The sequence below is a fragment of the Papio anubis genome, chromosome 10 (genome assembly GCF_008728515.1).
Source record: "Papio anubis isolate 15944 chromosome 10, Panubis1.0, whole genome shotgun sequence".
NCBI classification, from domain to species: Eukaryota; Metazoa; Chordata; class Mammalia; order Primates; family Cercopithecidae; genus Papio; species Papio anubis.
In genome coordinates, this window is record NC_044985.1 from 93,475,928 (window position 1) to 93,495,546 (window position 19,619).

The 19,619-nt window shown below is 34.1% G+C and overlaps 1 protein-coding gene across 26 annotated transcripts in view; it reads left to right on the top strand.

Annotated features, from left to right (window-relative positions):
* MAP2 (microtubule associated protein 2) overlaps positions 1-19,619 on the top strand; it is a 306,179-nt gene that overhangs the window by 244,434 nt on the left and 42,126 nt on the right. For 12 of the 26 annotated variants that reach the window (XM_009182940.4, XM_009182939.4, XM_009182943.4 and 9 more), the window contains 3 exons: positions 5,965-6,078; positions 8,093-8,170; positions 17,937-18,182. In XM_009182940.4, coding sequence (XP_009181204.1) covers positions 5,965-6,078; positions 8,093-8,170; positions 17,937-18,182 — 438 coding nt within the window. The remainder of the gene's footprint in view (positions 1-5,964; positions 6,079-8,092; positions 8,171-17,936; positions 18,183-19,619) is intronic. The other 14 variants (XM_009182962.4, XM_009182950.4, XM_009182952.4 and 11 more) reach the window with 5 other exon arrangements.

Genomic DNA, 19,619 nt, shown 5'->3' on the forward strand with positions numbered 1-19,619 from the left:
CTACTTTTATATAAAATACTGATGTAAATCATAACAATGTCTAAATGGGACAAGCGTATCTTTATCCATTATTTTGCCAGTTTTTCCCATCTGGACAATGTGTAAATATGTGTATTGAATAACATCAACAAGAAATGAAAGTGCCTACTGTAACAACTTGTCATACAAGGTTGCTTAATAACCTTGTATAACAGTGTGATGTTTATTCATTAGTTAGGTGAAATGTTTAAGTAGCTTAGCATGATACTGTTTGGGTTTCATCAAGTAGTTTTCAGTGGATGACAGCATTTCTCAATTAGTTTCTCAAACTTATTAATCTCCTGTATTTGTTTCCACCAATATATTTCCTTAATAGGAAGAAAAGGTATTTTTTGTTTCCAGAGGACTACTTTGATTCTCTTTTCTAAATACTGACCCCATCTTTGTTTCCCAAGAAAAGTTTTCAAGACAGATTTCACATTTTGTCTTCAGGCGTTTACCTGGATAGTGATGATGGGCTATCATCTATTGCTCTACTGCCTGGATTAGATATTTAAATCCTTTATTCTTATCAATCTTTAATCAATAGCATTTTTGGAAATTATGAGATGAATTTTATTTAGAAAGGTTCCTTTTTAATGTTTTCCCTCTAATTGATTTGAGAGCAGATCCAAGTTGTCACTCATGCATAGCCATGACATGACTTTACAGTCATGTTATAAGATTATTACTTATAGAAATTGTCTCATCATATTGATAAAATATCAATATGATAAAATAATAACAAATAATAGCAAATTGCATTCAAATACCAATGTAAGGGTCTTACTGTAGTGCAAAAACTACTGTTAAATACATCAAAATCCTGACATTCATTCACAAAAGAAAGAATGGAACATTCACAAGAGAAAGAATACAAAAACGTATTATATACGCTTATTTACTAAGATAATTTCTAACATAAACTAAAAAATGTCCAGTGCCAGAACATTTTAGAAGTTCGAAAGAAAGATAATTGAGCCTTTCAAAATATCAGATTACAATAAGCAGTTTTATGTTTGTTTAATGTTTTCAGCTATGAAGATCAATGTTACCTTTCAATTACATGTAATGAATAATAATCCCCAATTTATGTGTGATCTAGATTTATCTTTAGTCTTCTAAACAACTAAGTCTTGTTTATAACTTTACACATATGTTTGGAAGAAAAAGCAAGAATAAAAGAATAGAAAGTATAAAAAAGTATTCTACAGGAATAGAAGGCAGAAAAAGTAAGCAATGGAAAATTAAAATGTAGTCTAATCAAGAGAATTTTTCATGTCACCAATTGTGTTCAGAATTAGACAGGATTATCATACCTTATAGAGCACTGTCTAGAATAGACAGTCCTGAATTGGTACTTGCTGGACGGAATCTTGAGCAGATGGTAGCCCAGGACCTATGCATCCAGGAAATTGGGTGTGAAACCAGAAAATAAATAACAAAGACAATATTTACTTCTCTCATATCTTTGTCTTGGAAAAAAATACTTCCCTTGTCCATTAACGTAGCCATCAACATCAGTGATGTTGGATTAACTATATTTTCAGATGGTTATAATAACAATAGCCTAGTTGGGCTGACCTTTAGTGCATATCACGATTGCTCTTTCTTTAAAGCAGAAATATTGAAGTAGAAGACTCAGAAAAATACATGACTAGGGGAAAATAAAGATGCGTTGGTGAAGGACTATCTGGAAGTTTTTATTTTATTTGTATTCCAGGCCGTTATATAATTATGTGGCAAGCTTGTTAATATAATTATGTAATTGAGTCCCCACAACAACCTCTGAGACAGGTACTAAAATTGTTTCCATTTTATGGATAAGGCATCAAAGAAAAATTAGATTGAGCACATTTCATAGTATGAAATAACTAGAAAGTAGCAATGCTGGAATTTGTACCCACATTTTTCTGAATTAAAGTCTGTGAGATTCCCTCTGATGTGTACTGTAAAAAACAAACAAACAAACAAACAAAAAACAGCAATCAGTAATCCCCTAAATATATAGAAAGACTGGATGGATGGATGGATGGATGGATGGATGGATGGATGGATGGATGAGGCATTTAATAGACAAATGTAGAATCAGTGAAGAAATTATATATATAATCACACACATCATAATCATTACATTTATATTTTTCTAGGTCTGATTTTGTGACTGTCTTTCCTTGTTTGTTTGTTTGGAACCTTTATCGTTAATCTGCCCTGAACTTTACACAAACCCTGAGTGAATCTGCTCGTGTCCCCAGGAGCCATGCTATAAGGATGAAGCTCACCCAGTAGATCTGCTGATGAGGGTTCCAGTGAAAGAAGCCTATTTCTTCCTTCCTTAAGAATGCTTCTGTCTCTGCTAATGGCAGCCCTTACTTAGAGGAAGATTTTCAATTAATTGGACCAACTGAAATTCCCAGAACATTCTTAGGCTCCTGTTTTCCTAAATTCACTGGTGAACTTTATATTATAAAATGTGTTATGCCCTATTTGAAAAAGTTTAACAATATTATTTTCTAAAAAATCCTAAAGATAATATGTCAGTTAAGCCAACAGCTTGTTTGACTATGCTAAAATAATGTTTCTCAAATTCTCTTAAATTCCTTCAAAGAAGAAAAAATTTATCAATTCTCCCTCGGATTAAGCTTTTTTTTTTTTTTTTACAACTTTTGGTTAAAAATGTACAAAAATAAAATTAACTTATTCATTAGTTCTAATTCCATTATGGGACATAAACACACTTATAAATTCATTTTCTCCAAAACAACGAAACCAGTAATATTCAAACTCTCTGCTGCTTCTCATCTACAATAAATGATACTGCTTTGCTGAAACTAAATTATCACTCACGATTGAAATATAGTACTGGCTGATACCATGCCTTTGTTTAAGTTGGACATTTCTATACTGAACCAGAGACAAGTAATACTTCTATTCTCCTTTTGTCTCTGTTTCAACTATTTTCAAAGTCTATTTATACAGTGTACCACAATGTTATTTGGGCTACACTTGTATGACTGCATCCTTTATGTATTAAATCCACCGCTCCTTTCTTATTAGCTCTCAACATTTAAAATAATTCTCCATGGTATCAAAACTGTAACCTAAAATACAATACCAAAGAAAAAGACTGAAATAATGTAGAATTGCTCTGTTATAATTTGCTCATATAACCAATGTATACTTATTTATTTTGGATTATCTTCTCAATCTAAAAAAAATTAATACATGTAAAACACTCTCAGGCCCTAAAAATATTTATCAATAGTTAAACAAGAATGCAGGATCCCCATTTAAGAAATACTGTTTTGATATATACATATCAAATTCTTAATAATAGAGTAAATAAGATAATTTGAGGTTTTAAGGTTACTAAATGTAGTAACAAGCATGACTTATTTCTGAATTTTTGTAAATATTATGAACAAAACCTTTCATATTAATTTTCCATTCTGTCAAAAAAAAATCCTGTTAAGCATCTTACTGAGTAAAACTCAGTAAGAGAAGCTTCAAGAATTGTGTATTGCAGCACTATTCATAATAGCAAAGACATAGAATCAACCTAAATGGCCATCAATGATAAACTGGATAAAGAAAATGTGGTACATACACACTGTGGAATACTATGCAGCCATAAAAAAGAACAAGATCATGTCTTTTGCCAGGGCATGGATGAAGCCACTATTCTTAGCAAACTAACACAGGAAAAGAAAACCAAATATTGCATGTTCTCACTTATAAGTAGGAGCTAAATGATGAGAACATATGGACACATCAACATCAAGGGGAACAATACACACTGGGGCCTATTGGAAGGTGGAGGATTGGAGGAGGGAGAGGATCAGCAAAAATAACTAATGGGTACTAGGCTTAATACCTGGGTGATAAAATAGTCTGTACAACAAGCCCCCAAGACACAAGTTTACCTCTGTAACAAAGCTGCACATGTACCCCTGAACTTAAAAGTTAGAATTGCAACAATAACAGAAGAGAGTCCTTGACTTGGGAAACTTTACATAGTGTGGGAGATAAGCCATGTGAACCAGGACAATTCTGTGTGAGATGTACTAAATGCCATAGGAAGATACTACAGTTTGCATACATGCTAATAGAAAGATGCAAGAATGATCCAGAAGACATAAAGGTCCTATATATATATCCCAATTTCTGCCATGATTGTTCCACCTCTTTATTATACTCAATTTTCCATAAATCACTGGGGTGCTAGAAGAAGCTACCTCACTCTACTGATTTTTAAATATTTTAATTGCATTAAAAATTAATATATGTAAGTGGCGATTCTCAAAACCTAAAATAATTCTTTTTGTAACATTATTAAGCAATTTAGACGTCTAAGCAATATCTTTACAGTTAATTTAATTTTCTGTAGCCCTTTTTGTGTACTCTTTCCCATGAAAAAAAAAAAAACATCACTTTAGGAGCCCAGCCTTTCAGAGAATGTTCAGAGAAACCCTACCTAGTAGCCTGGCTTTATGAAAACAAACAGCCTTTTCTTCTCTACTGCCCTCTTCACTGAGTAGCATAGCAGATAATCTTCCTCATAATGCTTTGATGACTGTTAATGTTATTTATTTAACTGGTGAAACTGAAAAATTCTATTCCAACACTAAAACAAACAGCTAATAAGATAGTATTATCTCTTAGAAATAAAATTGTCATCTTCTAAAGGTAAATTCTCACAATATCTAACATGGTCTATGAGATACATAGGTAGGTAGGCAGGCAGATAGGTAGATAGATGATATATTAGGTAGGTAGATTAGATAGATAGATAGATAGATAGATAGATAGATAGATAGATAGATAGATAGATAGATAGATAGATGGATGGTATGGATTATAGCTGTCAGCATTTGGCCAGCTATAATCAGGAATGGAATTACAATGATGTATTTTAGATACACCGATAGCTAAGCAGGTTAAAGGTATGACATTGCCGTTAAGTAGTTGATATATCTCTGTTAGTCATTCACTCATGACTGTTAGAAAGTTTTGTGATTATGTGTTTGTTATTTCTTCCATTGTTCTGCTTAGGAGAAAGAACATTATAATAGTCAGGGATGCTAAAAACTAGTTATTTGGCGTCTCACAGACTGATCATTTTAATTTTGAACCCTCTTTTTTTTAAAAAAAAAATGAAACTGAGATGATTTTATGTCATATGGCTTTAAAGATCTTTAAAACATCTACTATCTAGAAAAATCATAGTTCTTTAGAAAGAGACCATCTGACATATCATTGCCTGTTTACAATTTATCTTATTTTTCACTGATCCTGGATAATGCTATTTAACCACAAATATACATTTTGAGGCATCTTTTCATATTTTAAATAATGATATTTCTGCATATCAAGCACACAAGCTTATATAAATTGCATTTTTAGAATAGTATAAGAAAACTATAAAACAAATTTAAGTTAAATTCAAAATGAATCCTCTCTTCTCTCCTTGAATTTGTTTTACTAGGTATAAAGAAATTAAATTGTTTCTATTTTTGTAAACAGCTTTTACAAAATAAAGTGCCAATTACCTTCACATTGGAGGTTAAGACTTCAACATATGACTTTGGGGGCAGGGGATACAAACATTCATTTTATTACAGAGATGTCATAGACTTCAGAGTTGAAAATAAATTTCTGTTGTTGAAGCCAAAAAAAAAAAAAGTTCAAATACCATATAAGTATTTTTTCTCAGTTCTGTGCTCATTTTGCTTGCTTAGCTTAGCTCCTAGAATACCAACTTCTTTTCTTCTTCTTCTTTTTTGTATATATGTGTTTATGTTTTCTCTGCAATTATAAAAGTATATTGTACTTTTTAGGGGGAAGAAAATGGAATTCTAACCCACTGTACTGTTTAGTTACTTTTCCTCTTGCTTTCTGTTTCAGACTTCTCATCATCATATTTTATTTTGTTACTGTTTATTACAGAGGAGGTGTCTGCAAGGATAGTTCAAGTAGTCACTGCTGAGGCTGTAGCAGTCCTGAAAGGTGAACAAGAGAAAGAAGCTCAGCATAAAGACCAGACTGCAGCTCTGCCTTTAGGTAAATGAGAAGATCCTCAGGTCAGGGACTGTGTCTGTTGCACCCTGATCACAGGATAAAGTCTTCATGTTCAAAAGATAGGCCATATCTTGTACTTCATCCTTACATGTAACATTCATCAGACACCTTAACTGGGTATGCACTAGGACCTATTTTCATCTTTTCCCACTGGTTCATTGTAGTGTTGGCATAGTCTTCAGTTAGAGGAGTGAGCTTACAGTTAGACTTTTCCCTAAGGGGCCCTTAATTTTTTCATTTTCCGAACCACTAGAAATAGTTATTGTTAAAATAAAGCCAATGCATTATTTCATGACTCCACCCATAAAGATAATATACTAAAACTTTCATAAGAGATGATTATTTCCCTTTACAGGTTTTGGTGAATGATTATACTGTAGCCTTGTTTGGGTCTTCCTGAACTGACTACACAAAACCTATAGCCAGAGCTTTGTTATAATCATGAGTGACTTTGTATCCTATATGAAGTACTGAACTTCACTTGGTTCATCTAAGGGCGCTGAGAGAGTGCTGTTCTCTCCCTTAGTAACAAGACAAATGCCCTCTAGGCCAGGCAAGTCATGTAATGCACGCTTGCCAAAGGAAACACTCTCAGTCAAAGCCTTGCTGCCCCTACTCATAGATAGATGATAGATAGATAGATAGATAGATAGATAGATAGATAGATAGATAGATAGATGTATATACATGAAGAGATACAAGAAAGGAGACTGTCTTAAATTCAATATATATATTTATTTCACAGGTATATACACGCAAGTCATAGAAAGGTATGGTTTTAAAGGCCTAAAAATAGCACATATCCATTTCCCTCTCTTACAGTCTAATATATCCGTGATATTTGACTTTTTTATCAGTATTCCTTTAATTGTCTATTAAAAAGTAAATAATAAAAATAATCTTCCCTCCCAAAATAGTAATTTAGAATACACTCAGTATTTTTAGTACTGTGGGATTTTTTAATTATTAAGGACTATTTTTCTCTTAAAACACATAGATAAAGAATTATCTAATCTAAAACATTAACCTTCAGTTTATTGTTCACTTTTATTCCTTGAAAGAAAAGAAAACTCAATTTTTTAAAACTTGAAATCTTAAAATACACCATGCAGAAGCCCATAGGATAAGGAACTAAAAAGTCGCCTGTCATCCCAAAGCTGCCTCTACTAACTACTTTATGAAATTGAAATTCCCCTAATATTTTAAATAGATTTAACCACTGGCCTTAATTGAGAAATATTTCCTTTTGAAATTTCTTACTGTCATATGAGGGGATCACAAATCATGTAAGTGTCTTGAAAAATAAAACTTAGATTGACTGTAAATGAATTACATCTTTTAGAACATTTTTCTCTGGTTCGTCTTCACGTGTATCGATTGCTAAGACCAGAAGTTTACTCAGCACATGGCTTTTGTCTGAAAGTTCGCTCAGGCTATGAAAGTTTATTTTTCCTTTTCTGAGAATACATACAGAAGATGGGTTTTGAAATTAGACTCAGTGAACAAAAAGTTTAAAAAATATGTCCCCTAAAATAACTATGAGTGGTCAAGATAACACGTTTCCAGATTGAGCAGTTGAACAATAGAGTTCTAATAGTTTTTTCAGTCAGTAGCTGAATCCAGACTAAAAACGTCTGCCTGCCAGTGTGTGTTTTCATATGGTAAATTAGGGCCAAAATGAAATATTTTATTAATTGAACAGGTAGACACATTAATGAGAGTAATGATGGAATTTTAGCAGGCATCTCTAATCTGTTTTTCTAGAGATGATAAAATCACTTTTTGGGAGAATATCAAATGCTTATCTTATTTTTTAGGTTTTCAAAAATACATGAATCAGGTAATGGGCCTAAAAATAAATCAAATGCAGCTTACTATTGAATCTTTTTCTGAATTTTATAGAAAGGTCTTTTTACAAATGGCAGAACTTCCTACACATCTACCAGCCTAAAAGGATTAATTATTGCATCTCATTTTTCCATTGTTTGATCTTTAGCAGCTGAAGAAACAGCTAATCTGCCTCCTTCTCCACCCCCATCACCTGCCTCAGAACAGACTGTCACAGTGGAGGAAGGTAAGGCCTATTGGACTTTTCAGGGTTTGTCTTCTGATAAAGGGTGAACAATGAACTTCAATCAGTAAGCTCTGGACTTTGGTATTGGTTAGTATGTGACCAAGCTTTGGAGCTATCTGTTTCAAATAATGAAGAAGAAACAAAGACCTTAAATAAATAATCACTTATTTTTATAAAAGCAAAAGTAGAGGAATTTGGTAAATAAAAAAAATCTGCTTGATTAAGGAAGATAATTTTGTGTTCAGTTGCTAAAATAACTGTAGAGAACCCATTCACTTTAGAGTGCTTTAACAGGGAAGATACAATTCTACCTTGTAAGTGACTGAACAAAAATTAAAATAAACATAAATGTAATCTCCATAATAGTAGGAGTCAGATTTATCAATGAAATCAACATTTCCTTATGAAAGTGTCAGGAATTATCTGTTTTGCTCACTATAATATTGCCAAGACCTTCCCCAGGGCTTGACCTGTAGCAAATTTAATAATTATTAATGAATAAATGAAGAAGTTAATGAATGAATCTGATGTTGAGAGCATTGAACTGGAAGCTGAGCTCATGACTCTTTCCTGTTGAGACCTGTTATTGTCCATGGATCTTTTTATGAACTTACTCACCATGGAATGTCATGTCAGCTTTTCAGTTCTCATTGATAAAACAAAAAGATGCCTTTGAAGAACATTCATTCAGAATTTGAGATGAAAGGCACTACTTAAAAGGAAACAATTACTTGTTCTCTTAGACCAGTTAACCTTTGTTTATTGTTTGAGAGTTATAGGAAAAGGCAGAGGAGAACTAGGGCTCCATTGTTGTTTCAATATTACTTAGTTTTCATATATTAAAACCAGAAGTTTAGAAGTGTTTATGTTATTCATTCACACATTTTTTTTCCTTTTTACTGTGTTTAAGACTGAAGAACATTTATTTTAAAAGACTTGTCTTTTTATCATTTGTAATTAGGTCCATTTAAAATATTCTTTGATTTCCTAAATATAAAAAATTGAATTAGTGAACCATATATTATCAACTCTAATTTTATTTTGTTACAGATTTATAAACCTAAATTTATCTTAGCAAGGTTTTTCTTTCTTAAATTGAGCCCTTTTTTTTTCCAATTTACTGCCTGAAATAATAAACAAATTAAATTTTTCTGAGGAATAAAAGAAATGTTGGGGATAATAGTGCATAGCAGCCAATGATTATTAGTTAATGTGATTTAATCTTTTAATTTATAGGTTTGAAAAGTTCCTTTTGACCTTGTGTTTATCCATTCACTGGGCACATATTTACTGAGTCCTACAATGTTTCAGGTACTCTTCAAATTCTGAGTATATACTAGTGAACAAAATGACATGATCCCTGCTTTTAAAGAGTACACTATAGCCCATAATCCCAGCACTTTGCGGGGCCGAGGCGGGCGGATCACTTGAGGTCAGGAATTCGAGATCAGCCTGGCCAACATGGTGAAACCCTGTCTCTACTAAAAATACAAAAATTAGCCAGGCATTGTGGCGCACACCTATATCCCAGCTACTCGGGAGGCTGAGGCAGGAGAATCACTTGAACCGAGAAGGCAGAGTTTGCAGTGAGCCAAGATGGCGCCATTACACTCCAGATAGAGCAAGACTCTGTCTCTAAATAAATAAATAAATAAATAAATAAATAAATAAATAAAACAAACACTATCTAGTGAAGAACAGGAATCCAATAAATAAACTTACCAATAATTTTAAATTGGATTAGCATTGAAAAGGAAAAGAATAGGGAGCTTTAAAATATTACAAGGGAAATCTTATTTTATTGGGAGGTGAGGGGATGGGTAAGTAGCTAAGACCAGAAGCATGAGGAGAAAGTGTTGGCCAAACAAAGATAGAAAAAAGCACAAGGGTGCTCAGGTGCCCAAGAAGATGAAGTGGCCCAGGAACTGAAGGGGGTCCGTGGCTAATGGGTAGTGAGAAAGAGTAGAGCAGTGGAGGGGAGTGTGAGAGTAAGCCGTGGTCAGCTGGGGTCAGTGGCCTAGATTTCACTCTGAATGCAGGGGGAAGCCTGACATGACCCTTGTACCTCCTTCAGGCCATGGAAAATGTTTTTAAGCTCCTACTTAAAGCTTTTCAAGCATCAGAGAATCCTCTTAACCCGGAGAGGGATATGATGTTGACAGAATAGGTTTACTCCAAAAGTCAGCTTGAGGTCAAGTCAGTTAATCTTCTTACTGTATATGGAATTTGGAACAGAAAGGAAAGAAGCAGTGTCCCCCATCCATCTGGGAATTCACCCAGCCTGCTTCCTGTAGGGCAATATGATGGATATAATGAAAGCATAAATAAATAAAATGTAGCATCACCTTCACATTTGGGTAACTTAGGTGTCAACTTTCCAGAGTTCCCTAATATTTTGGAATTACTTTCTTCAAGCTGTTTCAAGATATTCAAGGAAAATACCAACTAACCTCTTATTGAAAGTAATTCAAAGTTATTTTCAAGCCAAACTTGTATTTTTAATTTTGTAAGCATTGAACTATCTGAAGTTCTGATTATTTCCTTTTAAATGTATACTCATTTTTTGAGTTTTAAGAAAAATAGATGTATATATTTTATAAACTCTACCTCTATAAAGACCAGATAATATTCTCACCTTAAACATGTAAAAGATTTGTGGTATAGACAAACTACTGCTTGTCCTTTATGTTAAGCCACACTTAAGTAATATACAAGTATTTTTTAAGTTTAGTTTTGTCAGAAAATAAATTAGTGACAAGTCACAAGACAGGATTGAACTGTTCAATTTTTCAAACCAAGTAGTTTGTAAATACTCAGCCCAAATTCCATCAATATATTGCTTATAGCAGGTCAGGTGGAAAGGGAGCAGGTGGATTTTTTTGCCTTATCTAGCGGATTATTTACCCTCCTTGATACCCTCAAAGCAACTTTAATCTGAGGGAGTAGTGACTGCTGCAGTCTGATCCTTTTGTACAAATGGAAGAAAGCTCTTTTGTTAGATTAATTCAGCGATTTTGAGGATACACTTTCTTTTTATTAATTATCAAACTTTTTAAAGCTGTTCTTTCCCAAAGGGAAAGCATGAAAGCTTCCACTAAAAATAATTTAAAATGTTAATTACTATCATTTATGAATATTTATTATAATTAATGTAATATTAGTAATTCCCAGGACATGTGCTTATTCTGGAAAACATTTACAAGGGATTTTGATTAAAAAAAATGAAACAAGCTGCACACTTAGAAAAGGAACTATGGTACAGTAAACCAAAACTGTACTGGTTATGATGTTTTCAAATTAACCTCCTTTTTCTTTTTGGCCTAATCATAATAGTTGTCATTTGGACTGAGCTATTAGAATTTGGAAGGCTGTGAAGGTATGGAATAATCTGAACATAGAACCAGGATTCTTTCTGCCCTTTTAGGTTTGCTCCAGAATTCTAGGGTGGTGTTTTCCTGTGTCATGGATGTGGTGACCTAATCATCGCTCATCTGAAAGTAGTTTTCTCTTTATGTCATTCTGGGGCAGCAGTAACAGTCAGCAGACTGAGGAGTCCTCAGTCAAAAGCTGGCAGAATGGAAAGGGCTTGGAAATGTGGAGAACAATGTAAGTGCAGCCAGCAGCCATCAACCATATGCTGTGATGCCACAACAAGCAAAAAGCACCGAATCACTAACATTCCACAAGATGCAGTCTCCAAAGGAGGCTGGCATACCAAGGCTGGGTTTCACATGGCAAACCTTACATTAGCCCAGTGTAAATTTTCAAATGCTTTATTTAAAAAAAAAAAAAAAAGTTTGAATGAAAGCAAACTAGGGAAAGTAAAGTTTATTCCTCCATTGAAAGCAGGTAAGCTTTATTTTTGAAGATTATAATTATGCAGAAGAACTATGCGGAAGTCCAAGGTATATAAGGTTACCCTGTTTTTAGCATAACACATTATTAAATGAAATAGAATATTCTGTGGCAAAAGCAGAGTCTCCAGAAGCATGCCCACTTCTAGTAAAAGGATGCATACATTCAATCCTGACCTCAAACAGCAAACTGTTGTGAAATAAATTTAATTTTTCATATATCTCTCAACTCCAACTTTGATGTGTTAAATGAGGGGAAAGAACAGAGGTACCTGACAACTTGTTTCAGTACACTGAAGACACAGATGCTAAGATGTCTGGAGTCAGACATTGTGCTTGGCATTTTCACAGATATCTTCTCATTTAATCCTCCCCACAACCCACAAAGATAGATAATATTCATTTCCACTCCTTTGCCCAAAATGTCATGGTTTATGTCTGGATAAGTGGCTTATCCAGAATGCAAATCCAAATCTAAATTCTGCAATCACGGTTGCACTACATCCCTAAGGCTGTTTCTTATCAAGGTTCTTACTGTGAGACTATGGAAGTAAATTATCTTCAAATGAGAGTTATTTGTTACAAGCTACTATACTAATTTCCTTTAAGAAAAAAAAAAGCTTAAAAATAAATATTCCATTTATTATTTATTTAAAATTATTATGTCTTCCATCTCCATTGAGAGTGATCCAGATGCACCTGCCATGCACAACACCATAAGGAATGAGAATCTAATGTCTTCTATCATTATCATTAGAATCAAGTGCCCTGTTTGGCTTAGCCCTCCCTGGTCCCCATAAAGCATAGCTTCCCTGGCATATCTCTAGAGCTTGCAACATAGATGGACTTTAGGCTTATATGTCTTAAACAGAGACTTGGAGTACAGACAGCTCACAGTACCAAGAGAAGATTGGACTTTGCCAGACACTCTTTTTGAAGTTGCCTTGGTCCCAGGCCAGACAAGTACTACAAAGAAGCTACTTTTTCCACTGGAGCTTTCAAATTTTGTGGTATTCTTTTTGTTGTTTCCTGATTAGAGTGAAAGTTTTCAGAATAGAAAATACCATTTTTTAAAATGCTATAGATCTGAAGCTAGGCTCTGGACTGTTTTTAAATTTTGGCACTTTCACAAAGAACAATGACAACAAGAAAGAGGTGGCCAGAATCTACAAAAGGTTAAAACATCCAATGAGTATTGCTTTACTCTCAGCTTGAAATTCTTCAGTTTTATACTATAGTCTGCTGTACCTCCCAGAAAATAAATGTTGAAAAGCAGAGAGGAACATATCCCATTTTCATTTATTGATCATGGAAGTACCCTATTGAACATATCAGGAGTTTTAGAAGTAACTTGCATACATGGGGAGTTTACAGCCCCAGAGATCCACTGAGAGAAATATGAATGGCTAGGACATGTGACAAGCCAGGGCTATGATTCAGTCAGCGTTGTAGGCCAGATCTTGGACAATTATCTGCTCAGCTGCGAAATCGTGCCGAGTTGAACTAAGAATACCAAATGTTATTTTAGGCTTCTGCTATCCCATGATATAAAAAGCATTGTGGCTGAGAAAGTTCTGAGCATCTATCCAGAAACATCTTCCATGGAACAATCAGTAAATAATGTGCTTGAAAGATTAAATGTATTCTCTCTACAAAATGTTATTTTAGTATCCTCATGATTTCAGACTTATTTCTAGTTGTCATCACTTGGTTGCCAAAAATAAGTTACTGTCCTAAAAATATAGTGTATTTGCAAATTAATGCTATAATTTTGTCCTCTTAAAATCTGATATAAATAAAAACTGTACAGATAGATACTATAGATTTTGTTCTTATTATTGAGAGTCATGAAGTTTTAAATTGATTTCTCAATATAAGTAAATAAATAGTGATTAGCAAATTTAGTAACCACCACATAGGCCTGAGATATAATGTCTGCATCACATCAGAAGCCAAGTGCTCATTGAATTATACAAGAATCCAAATGCTAAGCAGACTGATCTACAGTTGTATATTTAAGGAGATATATTTAAATAATGCAAATTTCCTAGGCAAGATACAGGAAAGAACAGAAATGAGAGTAGTTACTTCAGCATTTCGATAAGAAACATGCAATAAGAGATTTGAAACATGAAAAACAGCCAAGAGCCAGTGGTACAAATGAAACTACATGGAATAAAGCCTTGATGAATCTGTAGCCGACTCTGCAGAAATGTTCAGCTAATTGTATCTCTACTAAGCTTTCAGGAGGGAAACAAAACATAAGAAAACAAGTTTATAATATTAGAGGCTTTCTTAAAACAGTATACTTTCTCTGCCCTGCAAATCAGAACCCTGTTTAAAATGATGTCCCTAGGTACTACATTAGCCTTAGCATCCAAAGAAAGAGCTATGCTGACTGCTCATTTCTTATTAAGGCAGGGAAGAGGAATAATGCATTGTAGATTTTTCTTAACAGGACTGAAATTAAAAATGACTTTCTGGTTAAAGTTATTAACTAGAATTAAATTAACCAAAACACTAACTACTTGTGCATCCTAGAAAATTAAGGCTATGTTTTAAACAGGACTATTTTCTTCATAATCTTACAGGCATTAAATCCTAACAACTTTCTTCTTTTTTAACTTATAAATATATTGATATAAGCACGAGTAGAGTTAATCTTCATGAAAGAATTTCTTCCAAAGAATGCATTTGTTTTGTAAGGCTTTGTTTCTATTCCAACGATTCCTTGGTTATTCTGACTTGTTTGAGAGGAATGTATAGATGATTTTTATTTGGCAGCAGGACTGTCAATGCTTTTGGTTCACTTAGATCAATGACAAACTTGCTTAAGGGATAGGTGGAATTGAGTGGTTACTGAGGCATGAAACATTCGCTGTCTCCCATCCTCCATCAGCTTGATCTTGCTAATTTCCCTTCATCCTGCTGTGCTGCTTCTGTGGCCCTTCGTGTCCTTGTGTAGGTGTTTGTCTCGTCCGTCTGATCTTGTGTCTGTGTTGTCCAGTTCTCCCTGCAGTTTCTTCCTGTGTGTCTGTTTGTAGATGAAGGGGCTGAGGATCAAGTGGGTCCTCTACACAGGTTCCCCAGCCATGAACCTACCACCAGCGGGGAGAGGCGTAGACTCCTAGCCCCCTCCATCTCGGTGTCTGTGCCTGATGATGACCCTTACAATTCCGATGAGGAGTACTATGAGCATCCTTTGTTCAGCTCAGAATGGACCACCTCTAGTGTGCTCCCCAGTGTCACAGCGCAGAATGCAGAGGCCCACTTAGGCCAGGAGAAAGGTGAACCAAGCATGGTCCCCTTTTGCTCCTCCTCCCCGGCCTGCAGCTTTGACCACCTGCATCATGTTAAGTGTGCCTTCATACAGGGTGGGAGGGATAGGAGCCTGTTTTCTCTGCATGAAAGTGAAGTTCCTATATAAGTTGAATCTATCCAAATGCCTTAACAATTTATATAAAAGAAGCCTTACTAGAGGCATGTGAGCACTTCCTTTTTCTGTATCATTGCTTCTGAGAAGAAAGAGAGAGAGAGAGAGAGAGAGAGAGAGAAGCAAAAAACTATTCTGTTAAAGTATGACTTCTTTCTACGCCCTGCCAATAATCAGCGGGGGAAGAACATATTCTTACCCAAACCAAACAAGATGACTCTTAATATAATTTTTTTACTCCTTAGACACATAATGTTACTATTAAATAGTATCTTTAAATAGCATTAGCTTTCTTTTTAGTGCTGTATTAATATGATAGATCTTTAAAAGAGAAAGAATGAAGAATCTGTTTAGAGCAGAATAAATGTTACGGAAACAGTGTACTTCCCCATATCATGTAATCATCTACAGAAACTACAGAGGCTTCCCCAGGTGACTAAATCTTGGCCCACATCAGTAGAGCTGGACTAAAATGAAGGAAATGATTCAAAGCCTTTGTCATTCTAGCCTTATAAAGCTGGGAGACTCAAGTGTATAATTGGTTATCGTGAGGATAAAATAAGTAGGTGATGGGTTGCAATATGTCTCATTCTAACTAGGTAGTTTTGGTAAAGAAAAAAAAAGGTACAGCTAAATATATTTTTGCTTAGGCGAAGAGTTTATTTCCAAAAGGGACAATATTTAATATGAAAGCAGATAGTTCTAAAGCAATAAGGAATAAGCTTACAGCTCACCAACTACAGTCATCATAATAAGCGTCTTCAAGGACCCTTTTGAAAACAGAACACCAATAGCTCAGGCTCTCCGATAAAGAAATATAAGTCCTATTAAGTGAAACTAAGTTCTTCTAAACTAAATTTCTAAAATATGTGTGTTTTTAAATAAGGAACAATTGTAGTGGAAATAAATATGATTTATACCAAATGAGAAAATGGAAAGCTAAAAAGCTACATGGATTTGAAAACACGTACATTAACTTGATTAGACTTTATTCAAAAAGGTAACATTATAGTGCAGTTATATTAAAATTCTTTTAACTGTAATCAAAATCTACATTATAAAATTTTCCTAAAATAACAAGTTAGAATCTAAATTTTTAAAATGCTACTTTAAATTCCATAATTAAATTACAAAAATAAAAATGAGTGCTAAATGTGAAGAGATAACGTAGCTTTTTATTTCTCTCTCCCTCTGTTTCTCTCTGAGGATATTAATATTTCTAAAAAAAAAAAAAAAAGAAAATTCCTTTTCTTCTTATCTGTAGTCTTTCCCTCAGGGCCATTTAAACAATGCACAATTATTTCATAAGAATTTTGTAAGAATATTCCATTTACAAAACTATAGAACAGCTCGTATACTTCTCTCTAATTCCTTAAGTGACAAAATGGGATTTACTTTTTTTTACTGACATTTCAAGTGTAAATGAGAAACAAATTAGTGCAATAACTCATGAACTTGAAAAGTTTATCTTTGCAACTTAAATGTTAACTTTTTTATTTGATATACATGGTTTGGGGGGTGGTTATTTTGGCCGTTTGATTGCCACTCAATGATCTTTCCTTGATGATTTTGTTTTGAATTACAGAAATAAGACTTTATTACTAATGTGCATATTTTTTCTTTAGTGTCAAAGAGAATTATACATGAACTGATATTTACTGATATTTCAGGGAGTTAAACAATATGGTAATAGTTGTGTCCCAGAGGTAGACTTTTCTAAACAGATTTAAATTTAACCTTGACCTTGTTTTTAACATATTTTATTTTACTTACTTCTTGAAAATGTTCATTTTCTCCACCATCATAATGCAATGAAGCTAACATAACTTGACTTAGGTAGTCCCTTACCTTGTAAATGCTAAATAAATTGTATTTTAAGTAAATTTGGTGGACTTTGTGATAAAGCTGTTAAGGTAGTTGGTTGGATATTCTTTTGAGGCAAGGCTTTTTTTATTCCCAAAGATTTCTTTAGCAAAATTTGCACATTTTAAATAAAGCAGCCGGGAATTCTTATGTAGGGGCTTCCTGCATTGGCGAAAACAGCACATGTCTAACAAATTTAAGACTTTTTTTTTTTCAGTACATCAGTACATCCATCTTTTCACAACCATCTGTTATCCGGCAGCACCATCTCTTATTTCCAGCAAGCTTTCCACATGCGTGCAACTTACTGCCATTTCCAATAAGGGTAATCAATCAATACAACCCTTTCAGCTCTCAAATTTTAAAATAAATTGCCTTTTAATGAGACTTTAACAGTCATCACTATTAGCAGATTATACATCATAGTTTTCCAACCAGTACATAATGTATGTTGCATTAGAATATTAATTTGTTCATCCAAACGGTAAAATAAAAAAGACAGCTGAGGTCTTCATGAGGTCATTCTAATGGAGCTGAAAGTGTTCCTTTAGTAATATTTCTGTCGTTTCATGTATTGTTCTGTGGTCATGATGTCAACATCTTTTTCATCCCTAAGAAGAAGAAACGCTAGAGAGTCGGATGGCTGAGGAAGAGAAACCTGCTGCTCTTCCTGAGAAAGAGTGTGGGGCTGCTAAGTCCTCAGACCAACCCAAAGGCCTCAGTAAGGGCCAAATGGAGTCTAGTGCGGAGGCCCAAATAGTTCCCGAAGAGAGTGCCCCGGCAGGGGCCCCACATGAGAAAAGTGTAAAAGAGGTCAAGGAGGTGTCTCCAGAAGTAAAAACCCCTTCCTCTGCTGGGGAAGGTGTGTCTTTCTCAGGATTTGCATGTGTTTTGTTGCAAATGATCTCTCCAGTGGCTTATCAACCTGATGCCTTTCCAAAGCTATTTTGCTATTTCATCGCTGGGTCTTATGATAACAAGTCCACTGTTGTAGGCTTCATGTGCAGAGAGCGTGGCTTGCGCAAGTGCCTTGTGGCAGCTTGGTTTTCCAGTGCTGTAGCTGATTCCTGGTTTTCCTTTGCCATGATACAATACGCTTTGCAGCCAGGCTGATGATGCTATGTGAGCTTCTTTTTTTATTTTATTATTTTATTTTTTTACCCGCCCCCCTCATCTCAAATGTTTGCCAGTCACATTGCTAGTACATGTATATTTTTGTTTTTATTTTGGGGACAGCAATTCATATGCTTTTATTTCAAATCGTACAGTTGGATTTTGGCACATAGAGGCTTAAATGGTGGAATCGTTTTTGTTTGCAACCAAAATGTGCTATATTTTTTATGCTTCAATGAATACTGGTTTGATTTTCTTGAGCTCCTGCTGATGCTTCTCATATCATTTTCTCCCCATGGCAGCCAACCCTTCTGATCATCCCCATATCTCTTAAGTTTTCATTCATCTAACCTTTATTAGAAGTTCATAAAGTATTTTTTTTCTATTGTTACAACAGGACACATAAGTATATAAGGTAATGATGATCCATACACTTGCTCTTTTAGAGATGGTTGAATTTTATTATTTTATAAAAATGTGTTATCTAATTTCTGTGGAGCACCTCTAAAGCCGATACTGGCCAATGCTTCACCAGTTGGTCATGCTGCAGGGATTGAGGTCATGACCATGGGAATAAAGTTATTTCAATAGTTGACTGTTTTGAAAAGTTTGTTACTCACATGACTTCCCAGTATCAACAGTGTAATTCAGATTTTCTTATATCTATCATACAGACTAAGTAATGATTAGGAATTTAAATTTTTCAATATGTGATAGAAACTGGCTTGTAAATTCTTAAGTCATATCATATAAAATTGATAGCAAATATTTACTTATATTTCTGAAATTTAATTTCAGATGAATTCTAAAAATTTATGCCAGTAACCTGTGGATGCCTAAAGAATTGGCCCTGACATTTGTTGATCAAGTTAACTGAAACTATTAACATTACATCATTGTGCATTACTTGGCCCTCTGCCCATAGCCTACCAATTCATTTTTAAATGATAAAACCAATGAAAATGTTCAGTAGAAATCAAGTCTTATCTATATTTAGTCCTTACTAAATATTCTTCAGTACCCTAACTTAGCTGCTTACTCAATATTCATTAGCTTATAATCTTTATGTATAGAAGACACATGAATTTCGTTTCTTCTATAATACACATCACATAAGGTTTAGGAGAGACAAAAAAAAAAACAAACAAACAAATAAAAAAGAGAAAAGAATATCCAGAAATATACT